The sequence below is a fragment of the Tursiops truncatus genome, chromosome 16, assembly GCF_011762595.2.
Source record: "Tursiops truncatus isolate mTurTru1 chromosome 16, mTurTru1.mat.Y, whole genome shotgun sequence".
NCBI lineage: Eukaryota > Metazoa > Chordata > Mammalia > Artiodactyla > Delphinidae > Tursiops > Tursiops truncatus.
This window is the reverse complement of record NC_047049.1, coordinates 76,371,343-76,391,810: the sequence shown is the minus strand read 5'-3', so window position 1 is coordinate 76,391,810 and position 20,468 is coordinate 76,371,343. Positions and strand designations below refer to the sequence as shown.

Below are 20,468 nucleotides of genomic sequence, written 5' to 3'. Positions count from 1 at the left end.
CTGTTTAAAATAATTACGTTTGTTTTAAAATGAATCCTTTATCATGGGGATGGGGTGGAGGGGAGGAAGTCCAACTGATGTAGGAGATAATAAACCAAGGCTTATTTAACCCCCCAAAAAACCCTACTATAAATTACAATATGATATTTGCTATATATCTTGACCAGCCAATCTTTTTTTTTTTTTAAATAAATTTACTTATTTATTTACTTTTGGCTGTGTTGGGTCTTCGTTGCTGTGTGTGGGCTTTCTCTAGCTGCAGTGAGCGGGGGCTACTCTTGGCTTCTCTTGTTGTGGACCACAGGCTCTAGGCGGGCAGGCTTCAGTATTTGTCATACACGAGCTCAGTAGTTGTGGCTCGTGGGCTGTAGAGCGCAGGCTCAGTAGTTGTGGTGCACAGGCTTAGTTGCTCCACAGCATGTGGGATCTTCCCGGACCAGGGCTAGTTGGCAGGCGGATTCTTTTTTTTTTTTTTTTTTTGGGGGTACGCGGGCCTCTCACTGTTGTGGCCTCTCCCGTTGCGGAGCACAGGCTCCGGACGCGCAGGCAAAGCGGCCATGGCTCACGGGCCCAGCCGCTCCACGGCATGTGGGATCCTCCCGGACCGGGGCACAAACCTGTATCCCCTGCATCGGCAGGCGGACTCTCAACCACTGCGCCACCAGGGAAGCCCAGCCGATCTGTTTTATGAGAATTACCCTATTTCCTCTTGGACATTTGACATGAAAAAGAAAAAAAAAAAAAAAAAAGACTCCATTGTTCAATGTCAGTTTTGTTTTGTTTTAGAAAGAGCTTTTCTCCAGTGGTAACATGCTGCTAGCTTTTAATAAACTGTGTAGGAAAGTGACTCCATTTTCTAAAAGCGCACATCACATTATTTAAAAAAAACAACCACATTGATAATTTCAAATTAAATAATCCTGCGTTTTCATCAGCATATGATGTAAACCAGCCTACCCTTAATCTTTCTGGTATGAAATTTACCTCATAGTATTTTTCACTTGCATTATGGCTCAGTTCAAGAAGTACTGATGTACTGCTCCCTTTGCCTTCATGGAGTATATTAAATTTCCTGCTGGCTAGATGATGAATTACAAGTAAAACTCAGCCTTTTGTTGGTTGTCCAGTACCGTGCACATTAGACACCCAGCCTTTAGTCCTTTTTATTTTTAATTTATTTCCTTTAATTTTTATTTCATATTGGAGTATAGTTGATTAACAATGTTGTATTAATTTCAGGTGTACAGCAAAGTGATTCAGTTAGTCCTTTTTTAAAATTACACAAATGCAAGCAGTGTATTTAAACCATTTATGTTCCTGTGTTTTCTGCAGTTGATTTTGCAAACACACGTGTATTTTTTTTCCAGCCATACATCCTGGCGGAGGAGCTGCGCCGAGAACTGCCTCCTGACCAGGCCCAGTACTGCATCAAGAGGATGCCCGCCTACTCGGGCCCAGGAAGCGTGCCTGGCGCCCTGGATTACGCCGCCTTCTCCTCCGCGCTGTATGGGGAGAGCGATCTGTGAGGCCGGGGTTCTGTAATCGCTGGTCCCAGCAGGACGCAATAAAAGCTCGTTATAGTTTGTTTCTTGGAAACTTTGACAAGCTTTATTCAGTTAAGAGAGAGAAAACTTTTTTTGCAGCTCAGTTATTGCCAGCAATGTAATATGGCTGAGGTTTTTCCAGTAGATGACATAGCGTACTTAACAAATAAGTTTATTTCTGAGATTCTAGCCAAATGCAATGAAATATCAGGGGTTTTGTTGGTTTCTTTGATAAAGCAAAGCAAATTACTTGAGTAGTGTGAAATTAGGAAGACCCAGGGACAGAAGAAATGTACAAAATGGGAAAATTCCAAAATACCCAAGATTCAAGAGCAGAAAAATAATAGTAAATGTTTGATACTTTAAAAAATATTCTTCATATATATAATATGCTTATATGGTTATCCCTAGGGGAAAATATTTGGGATACCCGTGTTTTACTTTCTTGCTTATCCAAAGATTAGCTATGTTTAAGATAAATGGTACTGTCACCTCTTTAGCTGAATTTAATATTGTGAGATGGAACTTCCAGGGAATAGAAACAGACTACCCAAAAGATCTTTAGTACTTAAAACATTTTAGTTAGAAATTATAGTCAGCTCTTCATTATTTAGGACTATGTAGTCTAATTAGTGGGTTTCAATGCCTTACTCATCCTCCAAAGTAGGGACCTCAGGAAACATGGAAGTCAGTTTAATTGCTGGGGAAGAAGATGGAATCACTAGGTAAAATGAGTTTTTTAGGATTATTTATTGATTCCAGGTTTCTGTACTTTGTCTAGAGCTTGTTAGTATGTTAGGTTCTCAAGAGATGACCGTACATAAGTGCTCTGTTTTTAAACAAACAGGTGTTGATAGTAGTTCATAACGGGGACAAGTCAAAAACTGGTACCTTTATAAGCTCTCCAGGCAGAACTTCTCCTTTATACCTTGAGTTTTATGATATGGTGAAGAGAAGGCATTGGAAGGGAAGAGTTAGTACGAAAGGACTAGTTCTCAACAACAGTAGAGGTAAGTTCTTTCACTGTGGAACCTTTACATACTTCAGGTGAATTCATTTCGTGTAGTAGGAGTTCCTAGATGTTTCTGCCAGCACTCAGAGCATGTTCCCGCTGTGATTGGATGATGCATCCTAACACATCCTGAGTCTGGCTCTGTCTGCGTGGAAGCCCCATTGCAGAAGATGCCAGTGGCTCCCACCATCAGCTAGATCTGTCAGTGTTCGTTCATTTTCCTGCTTGTGCTACCGTATGCTGTACCTCCCCTGTTTTTACATCTTGTTGACAGCTTGTAGAGAATAAAGCAGGCATTCTTTTTATATCTGAGTCCTTAATGATCAGGACATGAATTATAAACAAAAACAGTTGTAAACAGCAATTAAAGTGTCACTAGAAAAGCAGTAATGTGTTACCTACAGTTTGTTTCCTCAGATTTTTGTAGATTTCCACCAGTAGTTGGAAATGTGATATTTTCCATTCATGACTATCTGGTAACTTAATACCTTTACACAGTTGGCCCTCTTAGAACCTTCAGCCTTTATAAATTTCATTTAATTTGCTTCATTTTATTAAGTAGTTGATAGTTTACAAATTCCTGAAATATCTAAGTCCTTGAGTTCAGTGCCAAACACTTTTGGGGTGTCATTTAGATGAACTGTGACTCCTTATTTTACTTCAAGCAGGTGCTATATTCCAGCCATAAACATTAAGGAAAAAATGGGAAGTTGTTCTGCCTTTGAGGCTACTAAGGGGATTTGTGGTGTTTTAGAATGGGTATAGGTAGTTCATCTACCTAAAACTTTAATTTCTTTACAACATTCAGGCAAGAGAATGGATCAATACTGTCTGCTAATAAATGAAAAAAGGAAATAAACTCTGAAAACACTTAACATGTTTATACTCTCATTTTAGAAGTTATTTTTATTTCTGAAGCTGAATTATTAAACTTAATTTGTAAAAGAAAAGGAATCCCTGTTTTTTATTATTTCAAAGAATAACCAGCTTCTTTGGTTAACCACAGACTTTTCTCATGTAAAATTTCCATCATCATTAAAAACTCTCATTTGGTTTAGTATTTGCCTTCCTTAAATTATTAGAGACTGGCTTGTAGGGTAAAGGGTAAATTTGAGATGAGGAATTAAGGTTTGACTCAGTTAGAGGTGAGTGATAAATGGATTAGGAAACTAAATGGATTAGGAAGACATTTTTACCCAGGAGATCACTTCAGAGTCCCCAGTAGGTATTCTGATTAGGATCAGAAAACCCATCTGAGGTGTCTCTGTTCTTCTGCCTCTGCCTTAGGCCACGCCCTTATCTCCTATTTGGACTATTGCAACAGCCTCCTTAAAATCATGTCTTCGTTTTCTTCTGTGGATCTTGGAATGCTTGTTATTACCATGCATGAAAGAATATTCTGTCGTAAAACCACCTCAGCTCTCTATGGGGGTGGAAGGTGGGTGTTGGTCTTTGCCTCTCTCCTGGGCACTCCACCTGCACACCGCTCACTGTCAGACCAGTCCCCCTATCAAACATTTTCATCAAGCACCTCCTTCATGTACCAGCCAGGCCTCCTCTTATCTGGCCGAGATCAACCTTGAGAAAGCTGACAGCAAGCTCAGGAGTATCCATCAAGTCTATTCTGCCAGTGAGCTGCCCTGCAGACAGCCCTCACCCAGGGGCCACGGTCCCTGGGAAATTTCTGGGGACCTAAGCCCTGGGGCAGAAAAAGACAGACAAGCTTTGGCCAGTGGTGGGCACTGGCATAAAGCAGGTGCAAGCACTGACTGAGGCCACATGTCCCTTGCTAAAAAAAAAAAAAGAAGCTTAAGAGTTGAGACATTGTCATTTATTCAACAAAGACTTATTGAGCTCCTGCTGTATGCAGGCACTGTGATAAAGAGTGGGGATCCAAAGATAAATAAGGCATGGTCCCTGTCTTTAAAGAACTTGCAGTCTGGGCTTCCCTGGTGGCGCAGTGGTTAAGAATCCGCCTGCCAATGCAGGGGACACGGGTTAGATCCCTGGGCCAGGAAGATCCCACATGCCATGGAGCAACTAAGCCCGTGCACCACAACTACTGAGCCTGTGCTCTAGAGCCCATGAGCCACAACTACTTAGCCCACGTGCCACAAGTACTGAAGCCCACGCGCCTAGAGCCCGTGCTCCGCAACAAAAGAAGCCACCGCAAGGAGAAGCCTGTGAACCACAATGAAGAGTAGCCCCCGCTTGCTGCAACTAGAGAAAGCCGGCACACAGCAACGAAGACCCAACGCAGCCAAAGATAAATAAAATAAATTAAAAAAAAAAAAGAACTTGCAGTCTACTGGGGATAAAGAACTTCAATTCTATAATCTCATTGGACACCGGACTTTTAAGGAAATACTTCCCAGCAAGGAGGGGATTTAAAGAAACAGGATCTATTTTTCCCCTTGTGGGAGCCAGACATTTAAGGAAATCTTTGTAAGGTCAAAGACTGACTGCAGAAACAATGGAAGAGAAACTTCAGTGATCGTATCTAATAAGGAATACAAACTTTGCAAAATTAGTTTGGAAAATTCACTTGGCTCTAGACCTCAACAAGCAAAAACTAGGAATCCCTGTGGAGTTGGAGAATTAGATTTCCAGAATTACCAAAACATTATACTCAGAATGTTCAGTTCTCAACAAAAAAATTACAAAACATACTAAGAAACAGGAAAGTATGATCCATTCATTGGAATTAAGAATTGGACAGCAATCATCCCTGAGTAATTCAGATATTAGAATTATTAATCAAAGACATTTAATCAACTATCTTAAATATGTTCAAAGGGATAAAGGAAACCATGGACAGAGGAACTAAAGGAAATCAGGAAAATGGTGTATGAATAAAAGGAGGGTATCAATAAAGATATAGAAATGATCAAAAAGAACCACACTGAAATTCTAGTGTTGAAAAGCACAATAACTGAATTGAAAAACTCACTAGAGGGATTTAGTAGAAGATTTGAGCCAACAGAGGAAAGGATCAGCAAACTTGAAGATAAGACATTTGAAATTACCCAGAAAAAGAATATGATAATATGCAACACCTCTGCATGATAAAAACATTCAATAAACTAGGAATAGAAGGAAACTTCCTCAATGTGATAAAGGCCGTATGAAACGAAAAACACATAGCTAATATTATACTCAACATTGAAAGACTGAGGGCTTCCCTGGTGGCGTAGTGGTTGAGAGTCCACCTGCCGATGCAGGGGACATGGGTTCGTGCCCCGGTCCGGGAAGATCCCACATGCTGCGGAGCGGCTGGGCCCATGAGCCATGGCCGCTGAGCCTGCGCATCTGGAGCCTGTGCTCCACAATGGGAGAGGCCACAACAGTGAGAGGCCCACACACTGCAAAAAAAAAAAAAAGACTGAAAGCTTTTCCTTTAAGATCAAGAACAAGACAAGGGTTCCTTCTTTCACCACTTCTATTAAACAAAGAATTGGAAGTTGTAGCCAGAACAATTAGGCAAGGAAAAGAAATAAAAGACATTCAAATTGGAAAGAAAGTGAAATTATCTCTGTGCTACAGATGATATGATTTTGGATGTAGAAAATCCTAATGAATCCACAAAAACATTGTTAGAACAAATAAATGAATTCAGCAAGGTTGCAGATACAACTGATTTTGAGGTGTTGATGTTGTATTTCTACACACTTGCAATTAACAATCTGAAATGGAATTTATGAAATAATTCCATTTACAACTTCATTAAAAAGAATAAAATACTTAGGAATAGATTTAACCAAGGAGGTGAAAGACTTGCACACTGAAAACTATAAAACATTGCTAAAAGAAATTAAGGAAGACCAAATAAATCTCGTGCTCATGTCCTGGAATATTGTGTGATGTCAGTATTACCCAAGGCAATCTATAGATTCAATGCAATCCATATCAAAATTCGAATGGCATTTTTTTTTTTACAGAAACAGAAAGAGTCACCCTAAAATTTATATGAACTCTCAAAGAACCCCAAATAGCCAAAACTATCTTAAAAGAGAGAAAAAAAGCACAAAGTTGAAGGACACACACTTTCTGATTTCAAAACTTACTACAAAGCTAAACAGTGTGGTACTGGCACAAGAACAGACATATAGGCCAATGGAATAGAGAACTGAGGAATAATTCAATGTGGAAAAGATAGTCCTTTCAACAAATAGTGCTGGGAAAATTTGGATTCCACATGCAAAAGAATAAATTCGGACTTTTATGTTATACCCTGCACAAAAATTAACTAAAAATGGATCAAAGACCTAAACTTAGTAGCTAAAACTCTAAAAATCTTAGAAGAAAATACAGGGGAAAATTTTCATCACACTGGATTTAGCAATGACTTAGATATGACACCAAAAGCACAAGTAATAAAAAAAATAAACTGGACTTCAACAAAATTAAAGGCTTTTATGCATTAAAGTACACTATCAAGACAGTGAGAAGATAACCCACAGAATGGGAGAAAATATTCACAAATCATGTATCTGATAAGGGATTAATATCCAGAATACACAAATAATTTCCACAATACAACAACAAAAAATAAACAACCCAATTCAAAAGTGGGCAAAGAATTTAAGGAGATATTTTTCCAAAGAAGATATACAAATGGCCAATAAACACATGAAAAGTTGTTTAACGTCCCTAATCATTAGGGAAATGCAAATCAAAACCACAATGAGATACCATTTTACTCCTATTAGGATGGCTATTAACAATAAAATGAAAAATAACAAGTGTTGGCAAGGATACAGAGAAATTAGAACCCTTGTATATTGCTGGTAGAAACGTAAAATGCTGCAGCTACTATGGAAAACAGTCTGTTCCTCAAAAAGCTATACCAATACCACCAAAATCCACTTAATTATATGCCTTAAATAGGTGAACTGCATGATATGTGAATTATATTTCAATAAAGCTGTTAAAAAAAAAGACAATGCAGCAATCAGCTTCGAGGGGAAAAGGTTGTGTATCAAGAATTTCATAGGCAGCCAGTTAGTTGTGCATGTAAATGAACAGTAGAAAGACATTTTACATATGGCAGAGTTTAGAACGTCTGTTATCTATGTGCCCTTCAAAAAATTACTTGCAGCCAAGTAATAGCCTTTTCCTTCCTACCCATTTGTCTTAGTCCGTTTGGGCTGCTCTAACAAAATACCATGGGCTAGGTAGCTTATTAACAACAGATATTTCTCACAGTTCTGGAGGCTGAGAAGTTCAAGATCATGGTGTCAGCATGGTCAGGTGAGAACCCTGTTCTTGGTTGCAGACTTCCCTTTATATCCTCACACAGCAGAAGGGACAAGGGAGCCCTGCTGGGCCTCTCCTATAAGACCCCAAATTCCATTCCTGAGGGTTCCACCCTCATGACCTAGCCACTTCCCAAAGCCCTATCTCCTAATACCATCACATTGGGCATTAGGATTTCAACATATGAATTTGAACACAAACATTCAGCCCATAGCACCATTTTTTGTAGTCCAAACTCACCTCCTTCCATGAATCTTTCTCAGTTCTTCATATTTTGAATGAACTTTACTTCCTTTTCCCGAGTCAGTAGCTTTTCATTTGTATTTCCGTTATTCCATTTATTATGATCTGCTTTGTCTTATTCATTCATAATTTGTCTTGAAGTGTCTTTGGGGAAGGAATCTTATCTTGAACATCTTTATATTCCCCAAGGCACCTGACCTGGTTCTTATCCACTTCAGGTATTTAATTGGCACTTGTTTTATTGAATTTTCTGAAGTTCTGCTGTCAGTATTAATTATACATTTTGATAATCTGAACAAGGCCATAGGCTTCAGTTTCTTTGAAGTTAATTTAATTCCTAATAACAAAAATTCCAAGATGGAACACACTGCAGAACTAATCCTGCAATATACCTTAATGATTGACAAATAGAATGAAAGAATAATTGGTGATTAAATATTTACTTGAAGAAAAATACATAATTTTAATGTTTTCAGGCCATAGTTCATTTCTGTGCAACATCCAAATTGATAGTTTTATAATAACGTTTATATTAAGGTTCTTAATACCAACTGGCTAGCCAAGTGTAAAAGCTACCTCACATCGTTTTATAAGTACATGATACTTATACGTGGCTATTCTTTTTTTTTTTTTTACGTAGCTATTCTTAATCATACACCAGGTATAGTATTTTTCCACTTTAAATGTGAAGAGCAATACCAACATGGTTGTCTGTCACCAGAGAAAGACTAGCTTTCTAAAAAGACCCAGGCAACAGTTGAATGGCTTTGAAGACTAGTGCTATCAAACCAGGACAACCTGAGGTATGCAATCTCCATTATAGATACCAGCTGCACTTTCATCGCAGGAACAGGGTTAAAGATCCCAGCAACCAGGTGAGCATTCCCGAGTTCCCTAGTCTATGCTTCCAATCCTAACCAGTACTCGGCCCCAAACCCCACATTTGCTGACAGACAGGTGTTTCTTCACTAGGATTAATACCTTTAACCAAATTACACTTGACCTGGGGATTATTTTGCTTTATTTAATGTTAACCTTAGTGAGATTTATCTTACCATCGGCTAAATATGGAATCATATTTCCAATCTTAGAGAATGATTATAGCTTTCAAATTACATCCTGGTGAAGACAAAATAAAACAAAAATCTCTCTTTCTGCCAGTAAAGCGTCTGCTATGAAAGCTGAGCTAGCGGTGTTCATTTAATAATGTCCAGAAAATGATGACTGCAATATTTCTCCCGTAATTTATTCTTGCAAACATTATTTCCTCACATGCCACCATGTGCCAGGTATTAAATGTTTCTGTAGCTATAGCTAGGACCAAACCAGAAAAAGTCTGTACTAAAATAAGACTTTCTTAAACTGAATCAAAGACTTAAGTAAGCAAGGCAAAAGAGCAGGCAAGGCACCTGGCCTACCAGAGCTCAGGAATGTCTTGTACTAACACTCTGGGGATGATGTTTGGTGACCTTTAAACATGAACCCTTTAAACATTAAAGTTTTATCTGTTCCCAAAAGCCAAGTAGGAATATCTCCCATTGAAAATGTAGTATATTTAAAATTCCATGGTTTCATGAATGAAGATAGCATTTGTTTAATTCTAACGACGTGGCAACATTTTATAAACTCGTGTTATTCTGTAAATTAAGGCCAGGGAATCTGAGTAACAATGGAAATTGCAAGCAATTCCATGTGTCCACTTTTCTGCAGAGAGGGCTCTTTCATCAGCTATTCAAGGGCAAGTACTGGCTTACAGATAAAGAAGAGGAATGCTGAAACGAGTTTTCCTGGGATTGAGGCCCAACTGTACCACCTCTTAGAAGCGTGACCTTGGGCAAGTTGTTTAACTTCTCTCTCTCTTCTTTTTTTTCCTTTTTCTTCTTGATTAGTTAAGTGAAGCAGTGGGGGTGGGGAAGGAACAAAGAAATCTGTACCTGGCTGTGATCAATGAATTGTAAACACTGTTACACTCTTGCACTCTGGCCAGCCAACGAACGTCTCTTTACTTTGGTTTTCTCATCAGTAAACAAGGATGATAACAGAAACTAGCTTATAAAGATCCTCCTCCGTGGCACTAATCTTGTTTTATAATGATATATTTGATTATCATTTGTCATACCCTCTAGGCTGCAGGACCTGGATCTGTTTCGTCTCATTATTTTAGCTTCAATGCCTGGCACATAGCATTGTCAATAAATATTTGTGAAATAAATAAATGCCCCAACAATTCATAGGATTTCAACAATTAGATCTTTAAAAGCCAGTATAACAAGAACTCTTATCTTTTAATGAGTTTGATGATGTCCCCCAAACCACAGAATTTCTAGGTTTCAACTTGATTATCTTTTTTTTTTTTTTTTTTGCCACGCCACGCAACTTGCAGGACCTTAGTTCCCTGGTCAGGGACTGAACCCCGGCCAAGGCAGTGAAAGCACCAAGTCTTAACCACTGGACTGCCAGGGAATTCCTCAAAACTTGATTATCTTAATTGCACTTCACCTTCCAGTCTGAGCCAGAAAACAATACTGGCTAGTTCACTTAATTCTTTTAAATCACCTGTATATTGAAATTTTAAAAGAAAACCAAAGCAAAATACTAACTGGTTTAGGTTGCTGAACTTGAGATTAGTTTAGATCGCATTGAACTTTAACCAGTTTCCTTTTTGGTTATGAGAAAAGAATTCGTTCTTCATGTACTCTTTTCAATTTAAAAATTATTTCTGGGACTTCCCTCGTGGTGCAGTGGTTAAGAATCCGCCTGCCAATGCAGGGGACATGGGTTTGAGCCCTGGTCCGGGAAGATCCCACATGCTGTGGAGCAACTAAGCCCGTGCACCACGACTACTGAAGCCCGCACGCCTAGAGCCCGTGCTCCACAACAGAAGCCACCACAGTGAGAAGCCTGGGCACCGCAACGAAGAGTACCCCTGCTCACCACAGCTAGAGAGAGCCCACGCACAGGAACGAAGACCAAATGCAGCAAAAATAAATAAATATAAAACAATAAAATAGCACCCATATTAAATGAAGTGTAGGTTAAAAAAAATAAAAAAAATAAAAATTATTTCTGATTTCCCTCCATGTTTAGGACACAAATTTCCAGGATTCAAAGATAGAACTTTAAAAAGTGTTTGTCAGAGCACTCTCCCCTCCTTATACCTCATTTATAAGTCAGATAGATTAGCAATTATCAATTTAGCTCTCAATTCAACATCTTAAGTACCAGATTCCTGTCTATTAAACAAAAATACTTGACTACTCTTAGGCAAAACCAAGAGAAAAAAAAATAGAAAAAAACCAAAACAAATTAAAAAACCAACCCCTCACAAACAATAAGAACAACACCCCCCCCCCCCGAAACCAAAAAATCCAAGTCAAAGAAGAAAAAAACAAAAAACAGAACACATTGCATTTTCTGAGAAAGTTTTAAAATAATTCTTACAATTACCTACAGGGGAGAATCCTTCCTTGTCTCTTCCAGCTTCTGATGTTTGCTGGCAATCCTCAGCATTCCTTGGTTTTCTCGACGAAAAATTGATTAGTCGATCTAAGAAAGAAACAGAAATTTTTATTTGAGCCAAATTTGAGGATTATAACCGGGGAAAAGCATCTCGGAAAGCCCTGAGAACTGTACCGCCCGTTAGAAGTAAAGGCACTGTTACCTAAGTTGTTTGAGACAGAGGGCTGTACATCAAATGACCTATTATTGACAGTTTACATAATCCAGATCTGCAAGTACAAGGTGGTGGGTCATGTGACCCCTTACAAGCTCAGGAAGGAATGTTATCTTTTAAGGAGTTGTCTTGGTGCTGGGAGAATGTTGCTCTTTATGGTTGAGCAGCATCCTGCTGATGTGGAAGGTTTGGTCCATGCATAATGTAGACACAATGCACAGTGACGGGAGAGAGGAGGCCAAAGGGCAGAGAAGAATTTTGTATGTTTAAATTTTTCTTGTCTGGCCATAAACTATGAATTTTACTTCACAGTTTGTAGCTGCATCACACCAACATCTGCCTTCACTGTCACATGACTGTTTTCTTCTTGTGCATCTCTCTCCTTTTCCTATAAGGATGCCACTCTGCTCCTGTATGATTTCATGTTAATTACATCAACCACCACCCTATATCCAAATTTATTCACATTCTAAAGTACCGGAGTTTAGGACTAACCTCAACATATCTTCCTGGGAGGACACAATTCAACCCACACGAGTATTCCTGGAACTTTTAAGTTGTGTGAGTTTTTGTAGTAGGAATTCACTGCCGCATTAGGCATCATGTATCCCTTAAATCTTGTTCCCCTTTTACAACTAAGAAAATAGTGAATTTGGTCAGTTTTATCTGAGAAAGTAAACTTCTGATGACTTGCTAACAACAGAGACTGATATACAATACCTGGAATTTTTACTAGGATAGGGGATAGTAAATGACTAGGTGCTTTTAAGATTACTTTTCAAGAGAGACATCAACAAACTTGGAGAGAGAGGTGAAAAATTTTAAACTAGCCCTTACAATCTTAACAAGACCTTCAGCTATTCAGGGATATCCCCTCCCTCTCACACTCTTGTTTCATTCTCTCCCCACTCACTCCATTTTCCCCCCTCCAGGTATTACCGTCCTTGGTAAGGATGCTATACACATTACTATAATTTTGTAGATTTAAACAATTGAGGTACAATTACATACAGGAAAATGAGAAGGGCAAGCAAACTTGTGCTCTTTCTGAAAGTTAGTAGGCTTCATTATTTTGTCTCTATTTTATTTTATTTATTTATTTTTTGCGGTACGCGGGCCTCTCACTGTTGTGGCCTCTCCCGTTGCGGAGCACAGGCTCCGGACGCGCAGGCGAAGCGGCCATGGCTCACGGGCCCAGCCGCTCCGCGGCACGTGGGATCTTCCCAGACAGGGGCACGAACCCGTGTCCCCTGCATCGGCAGGCGGACTCTCAACCACTGCGCCACCAGGGAAGCCCTATTTTATTTTTTCTAGATTCATTTGCTTTTCCTCCTAGCATGCTTAGCCGTACACAGCTGTCTTTTATTTTCAAATTCTCTCAAGTGCTGTGTTCTACCTGGGAGTTTCTCCCAACTGGAATGGCCTTAGCTGGCACACACCTTTCCTTCAGAACTCAGCGTCTTCTTCGAAACCTTCCCTTGGGTTTCTGAGTTCCTTTGGCACAATGTATGTGATTCTTTTTATTTTTCCCTGTTCAATTACTAGTCTTAACCAGACTGAGTTCTTCCTCTTAAGACAAAGGTGGGGGGTGTGATGTATCTTGTCTGTCTTTGCATTCCAAGTGTGTAGCCCAAAGCCTGACACATAGTGCGCGCTCAATAAAAGTTTATTGTCAGTAAGTGACAATTAACACGCATATATGTACTTCATAGTTTTCCCTGCGCGTTCACACGATCTTATTTGATCCCTACTACAACCTTATAAAATAGTAATTATCACCACCCTATCATTTCCTATTTTATTAAGTGTAGAGACGAGACGAAGAAGTTAAGTATCTTGCCCCGCGCCAGTCAACAGTAAAGCGTGACTCGCACCTGGTTTTCCAAGACTCCCAAGTACCGGGCTCTTGACATCATACAACATGTTGAGGTCAGCGCCAACTTCACACCAGGATTTAAACTTGGGGAGACCCGCTGCGGCCGCACTTTCGGACGCAGGGCTGAGATGCGCAAAGCCTCAGAGGGGCACCTGGGACCCTGGACTACATCTCCCAGAAACCCCTGGGGGCAAAGCCTCAGGTGAGTGGTTGAGATCTAGCAGCCCATAGAGCCGCGACGAGCTCCTACAGACCAATCACGGGCCTGAAGGGCGGGTCCTCCCACGCTGAGGCTGGATTGCGCGCAGAAACTAACAGTATTCTGAGTTTCCCCAAACCCTGAGGGGACTCAGAGTCTCGGCCGGCGCCTCGGCCGCCACGTCGTCCTCCTCTTCGGGTCTATCCCGCGCCCTCCCGGCGACCCGGCCTCCGGTCGCGCGGGTCTAGCCGCCAGGCCCTTGCCGAGGACAGGCCAGGTGGCCGAGAAGAAAGCACGTGCTTGAGCAGTGGTCTGGGCCAGGGGTCCGCCTGTCGTCGCCGCGCCGCGCCAGGGTCCTGAGGGGAGGCCCCTCCCTCAGTGTCCCCCGGACTCCGGCCTTCTGTGAACCACTGGCCCCGCGCTGGCTGGCGTGGCTCTGGGCCGTCACGTGTGGAGGGAGGGTGCGTCTTCCCCGCCGCGTCCCCGGCCCGAGGAGGAGAGGACTCCGCAGCATGTCCCCCGCGCTCCACGACCTGACGCCATCCGGTAACGCTACGACCCGCTCTCCGCCCTTCGGTGGTTTATTGCCTCCTAATGCCTGGGGTGATTCAGTCACCACCCGGAGACACCTGGTTAGGTTTCCCCGTGGGCGGGCGGCGCCTTTGAACTTGCGGAGGAGCCCCGAGGTACCACGTTTTCTTGCTGCGTTCCTTCCCTCCACCCACTTCCCCCTTCCTCCCCAGGCAAACCAACCATCAAATCCGTAGAGCACACCCCCTACCCGCAATGCCCCCGAAACACATTCTGAACGTCAAGGTAACTACACTTTGCAGTTTGACGTAGCGTATTCCTGCAGGGCCCTATGGAAGTTTTGCATGATTGAACGTTCTCATTCAGCATATGTTTACTGAGCACCTAAGCCAAAGAAGGTTCAGGCGCTGAGAGGTAAGGAAGCCCAGAGAACTATTTAAAACTGCGTTGAAGTTTTATTTTACACTTCGGGGTTAGAGCAGTAGTGCTGCAAACTCCAGTGTGCATAGAATCACTATGTTAAAATAGATTAGCAGGTACACAGTAGGTCGGGATGTGGAGTAATAATCCTGAGTGATTTTGATGTTGGTGGCTCCGGCATCAACAATGAGGGGAAAAAAACGAACAAACTAGTTTAGCACAAGAACAGAATATATTTTCAGCTTTAAAATGAGCTCTGGGCCTTTAATGCCGTCCCTGATTATAATTTGTGGACAAATACACCCATAAAAACATGTGAGGTATGAAGTAGAAAATGAAGAAACGAGAATCAGTAATAAGGACGGAACAGTAGCAATGCTATGACAGATGATGCTGCTCAGCTCAGGGAGGAGCGTGAAGACTGAATTCATAACTCAGAAATTTTTCAGAGGTGAGCTAGTGACCCTTTAGATTGTAAGGTCCTGATAAATGGGACCGTTAGAATTGTTCATGAAACAAGTGGAACTATGACTGAGAAACATTTGATCACTGTTGCTATAAAGTAAGACCTGTATCTCTCACAGGGGTGTCATTTATTTATTTGAACAATATCTCTTACCGATGACTTCTGGCACTCCCCTCCCCGTTTAATTAAAATAGGAGGTAAGTGATTTCCCTTATCCAGCAGCAAAATGCCTCTAAAGATTTAGAATAGTTTGAATACTGAGTGATCTTTGTACAGCAGATGAAAGGAAAATTGTTGAGTATTTGAATCTAGCTCAGCTCCCTGACCCCAAGGCTCACTTCTGCAGCTTCTCTCTGTGTGGGCAGCCTGTATGTTGGGGTGAGAATCAGGTTTTAACTTCCTAAAATCCCTTACTTAGTTACTTATTGGTGTCCAGTCTTAGTGAAGCTCTTTAATGAAGAACTGGGAATTCTTGAATCTCGAGGTCAGGCCTTAAGCCTAAATGTCCATGACCTCAGACCATGGTTGTACCCGCTTAGGAAAGAGGCTGGTGGGCTAGCAAATACTTCTTGTGAGAAAAGTTTAACTACAGCTTCTAAACATTTCTTAGTTTCATCCTTGCTATCTATGTTATCTGGAACTCAGTTGTTAAGTGATTAATGAAAGAATGACTAAATGAGCCAGGGAATTGATATCAGCCAGTTACCTGATTCTAATTCTTCCCTGTCTTATTAAAATCAAAGCGGAAATAGTATATTTCAGAAATGGAACATTGCACAAGCAGAGAGATGTCTACAAAGTGTAGCAAGTTGGTGCAACCTAGAAGTTAGAGATTCAAAAATGAAGTATCTTGCAAGGGACTTATAGGGCAGCAGTAAGATAGTCTTTAATATAGTAAAGTCAGGAAACTGCTGAGAATGTGTTGGGATCATTTGTTTACAATGCAGAAAATGAAAACTTCTTTTCCTTGCTCTGTGTGTTCCCCAGTTAGTGCAGTGGATATGGGAGTCCTAAATAAATCAGCTACATGGGATCATTCTGTCCCCAGAGGAAATGTGTTCCTGACACTAATTTATTACCTAAAATCCTGTGTATTAGGGGTTTATTTGTTTATGCCTTCATCTTGTCATTCTTCAGGATGGTTCTTAAAGGTGATAGTATCTGACTTACCCACCTCAACATCTAATTGGTGTTTTAACCAGTTAACCCATGTTTGTTTATTCTTTGGAACACTTATTATGAATCACAGTATTATTACTGGGAAATAAAACGTTAGTGGTAGAAAAAAAATCACCCAAATAAAATACATTGCCTAGGTCCTCTCAAACTGGGAAAAATACTATGATCTCTTAGGCTTGCTAGACAAGGACTCTCTCTTCTGGACTGCATATCTATATAATACATATATATGTTAAACTTAAAGGTATTTCTGAGACACTGTTGTAACTAGTCAGTTAAATGAAGGACCTGCAAAACTTCTACTGTGAAAGATGTTAGGGAGAATCTGCTCTGTTTAGAACCTGACTGGTCAGGAGTAAAATGTACAGAATGTACAGAATGTTCTAGGGCTTCCCTGGTGGCGCAGTGGTTGAGAGTCCGCCTGCCGATGCAGGGGACACGGGTTCGTGTCCCGGTCTGGGAAGATCCCACATGCCGCGGAGCGGCTGGGCCCGTGAGCCATGGCTGCTGGACCTGTGCATCCGGAGCCTGTGCTCCACACGGGAGAGGCCACAACAGTGAGAAGCCCGCGTACCACACACACACAAAAAAGTACAGAATGTTCTAGACCTAATGAACTGAATACAGATAAATACCAGAGGTTTGATTTGTTGTTTTTGTTGTTTATGGGAGAGCAGCATTTCAACAAATGCTCACCCTGCCAAGGGAAAGGAGAATTGTTAAGGTGACTTACTCTTATGAGAAGGTTCTGGAGGAGCAATGGTGATTAGAAGCCAGTGAAAGATAATCCCCTACTGGAAAGTCTTGCGGAACACATAAAGATTAGAACAGTGAACACTTATGCTAACAAATATGGGAGGAGGATCTTTTAGTTTCTCTTATGGTAAATCTTACGTTATCCCCCAAAGGATAAATAAACATGTGGAAAATGTAGATGCATTGAATTTTTAAGGACCTCAGTTGCAGAGGAGTTTTGTGTTCAATCCTTACAATTTCCACTCATATTTTTTTTATTATGTGTTCCCGTTTGCCTCTATTTTCTGTTCACAATTCTCTTGCTCCTGTTTCACATATTTCCACGTATTTGTACATTTCCTTGTAGACTCTAGTCTGTGTATGTATTTTTAATTCATATAAATATAAACCTGGTAGTTAGTCATTTCTAACTTTCTCCCTCAATATTCTGTCCGTACAGTAGAGCAACACAGAGGTAGATCCAGCTACCACCCAGTAGTATTCTGCATGAGCATGCACATTTGACTTTGCCATTTCCCAAGGTTGTCTGCAACTTGCCACTTCTATAAACATCGTCTGATTTGTTCTCTGTGGATCGATGGAGACTTTGTTTGGGAAATACCAGGAGTAAGATTGTTGGGTTTTCCTCATGCTTAATTTTACTGACTCCTGCTAGGCTGCTCTCCACAATGGCTGTATCTGTCTATGTTCCAAAAAGCAAGAGTTCAGATTTTCTTTGGCATTATCCAGTCTTCTAATTATTGCCCATCCATTGTGTATATATTGGTTTTGTCTTGTTTTAATTCCTGTCTTTTTGATAGTTAATGAGTTGGAGCATCTCTTCATATACTTGTTGATTATTCAATTTTTCCTTCTCTTGGTTTGCTTATTCACATCTTTTGCCCATTTTTCTATTTGATTTCTTATTGATTTGTAGGAGCTCCTGGTACATTATAGATGTTAGTCCCTTTCACTTACACCTTTTTTTTTTTTTTTAATTTTGTTTTCTTTGGCCGTGCTGTGCTGCTTGTGGAATCTTAGTTCCCTGAGGCGGAATCTTAGTTCCCTGAGGCAGAATCTTAGTTCCTGCTTAGTTCCCTGAGCAGGAATAGAACCTGGGCCCCCAGCAGTGGAAGCGTGGAGTCCTAACCACTGGACCGCCAGGGAATTCCCAGTCCCTTTCAGTTATAGACATTGCAGAATTTTCCTCCAATTCATAATCTGTTCATCACTTTTGTCTGTGGTGACTTTCATTTAACAGAAATTCTTAGTTTTTATGTAATCAAATTCACCTTTTTTTTTTAACATTATAGGTTGAGCTTTTTGAGTCTTTGGAAGTCTTTCCCTATGCTAAGTAATAAAGATATTCTATATTTTACTTTCCTTATTTTATGATATTGTTTTGTAGTATATCATAGTATTTGGTAGGCCAAATAATCTCTTCCTACTTTTTAAAAGTTAACTTAGCTCTTTCTGGACTTTTAGTCTTCCACATAAGTTACAGAGTAAGTTTATCAAGTTTCTCATAAAAATCCACATGTTTTTTCTAGAGTTTACAAAAAACCTTTGATCTCTTACATATGTGATGACTCTTAACAAGATATCACAATTTGTATATGTGGGGATGGGGTTGTTTTATGGTAAATAGTGAACTATCTTTTTTTTTTCTGGCTTTGCCACGGGGCATGCGGGATCTTAGTTCCCTGATCAGGGATCGAATCTGTGCCCCCTGCAGTGGAAGCCCAGAGTCCTAACCACTGGACGGCCAAGGAAGTCCCTATAGTGAACTGTCTTACAGATTGAAAACAATCTATATTTCTGATTTGAGAAGTGAATACAGTGGAGGCCTCATGAAAAAATGCTTAGACTTCTTATGAAAATGGAGAAGTGAGGTGCACTCCATTGTCAGATTTGCAGTGAGTAGAGAAAAGCCAAACCAACACTGATAAGCTAGACCAGGGTGGGAGGAGGTGGGGCACTTCTTACGTCCTTATGTTAATTTCTCCTTTCTTCTTCCTGTCTCCTTAAGCATCTGTGCACGTGGTCAGTGGAGGAGATAGAAGGACAAAGACATGTAAATAATATGATACTGATTGACTATTTTGCTGATGCCAAAGGCATATTTCATTGTGGAAAAGACTGGGGTTTTTTTCCTAGAAGGTTTGAATACTTTTTAAATTTCAGATGCATCACTTACTCCCCCCCCCCCCGCCCCACCATGTCCACACCCTGTGCGCCCACAGTTGGGTGATTCAGTCACAGCTACTTAAGCTCACATGCTCTTATTTCAGGGTGGATTGTAGCTGCATTCTTTTAAGAAAAAAGGAACTCAGTTGAGCATATAGGTTAAAGTTTTTAATCTTCTCTCTTCTTATTCCCCATCTGAAAGGATCTCCATTTAAAAGTTTTCACCGAGTATTGTCTTCCCTCTGCCACATTCATGTTCATTTCCAAACCTGTAAACATGCCATCCCTGCTTCCTGCCCCAAGATGAACAGAGCTGATAGCTTCAGGCTTATGTGATGCTTTTCCATGGTCTGCTGGACACTGTAGTATATAGAAAGCAACCTTTAGAGTTTCAAGCCCAGCTCCACTTTTTATCAGCTATGCAATAATAATGACATAGTAAGAGTCATTAACATTTACGGGCTGTTAATGTGAAGGATATATGTCTCATTTCATGACTTGTGTAATTTGAGAGTCCCAGCTGTTAACATCTGAAATTTGCTTTCAAACACATTGTTTCATTCTCTTATCACACTTTCTGTGATAAAGGCGGGGCATATCTTGTCCAAAACCCCATAGCTACTTATGAGAGTGAGGACTAAAACCCCAATTTCTTGGCTTTTTTTGTCGTCACCATTAACTTAATCATGTCAAATTCTGGGTGCTTATTAGCTGATAGGACAACCACATCATGGGGTGTCCAAATTAATGCCACACCTGAATTGCCTTTTTGACTTTAGCTGGAAATGACTGGACCACTGCCGGATTGCCTACCAATCTTTCTCTTACACATGTCTCAATAAGCCCTGCTTTTCTTCACATTCCCAGGAAGTGATTTTTTTCCTTTGGTACCTGAAGTATTACTGGTCAGATCATTGGATCTTAACTTTGTTCCTTTTTCAGGAAGAGTTTTCTTTCACCTGTCAGTTCAATAAACAGAATTAGCCAGTGAGTTGGTTTTGGAAAGGAATAGTAAACCCTGAAATAAGCATAATGTCCTTTGGGAAAGAAACCAGATATTGGCAAATTTGCCTTGCAGGTTGCTAGAGCAACCTTTCTGAAGCCTATTAGGAGTAACTCAGTCAAAATAGCTCTGTAGCCATCATTT

General features: G+C 40.6%; 2 protein-coding genes across 6 annotated transcripts in view; both read left to right on the top strand.

Annotated features, from left to right (window-relative positions):
* Positions 1–3,554, top strand: part of ACTN2 (actinin alpha 2) — a 78,958-nt gene extending 75,404 nt beyond the window's left edge. For 2 of the 3 annotated variants that reach the window (XM_073793638.1, XM_073793637.1), the window contains one exon: positions 1,368–3,552. In XM_073793638.1, the coding sequence (XP_073649739.1) occupies positions 1,368–1,526 (159 nt within the window). In that variant the 3' untranslated portion in view covers positions 1,527–3,552. Of the gene's footprint in view, positions 1–1,367 lie in introns of all 3 variants that reach the window. The other variant, XM_033841775.2, reaches the window with a different exon arrangement.
* Positions 3,555–13,909: 10,355 nt separating this feature from the next.
* MTR (5-methyltetrahydrofolate-homocysteine methyltransferase) overlaps positions 13,910–20,468 on the top strand; it is a 297,858-nt gene continuing 291,299 nt past the window's right edge. Inside the window, exon 1 of one of the 3 annotated variants that reach the window (XM_073793635.1) lies at positions 13,910–14,349. In XM_073793635.1, the coding sequence (XP_073649736.1) occupies positions 14,316–14,349 (34 nt within the window). In that variant the 5' untranslated portion in view covers positions 13,910–14,315. The remainder of the gene's footprint in view (positions 14,350–20,468) is intronic. The other 2 variants (XM_073793634.1, XM_033841771.2) reach the window with 2 other exon arrangements.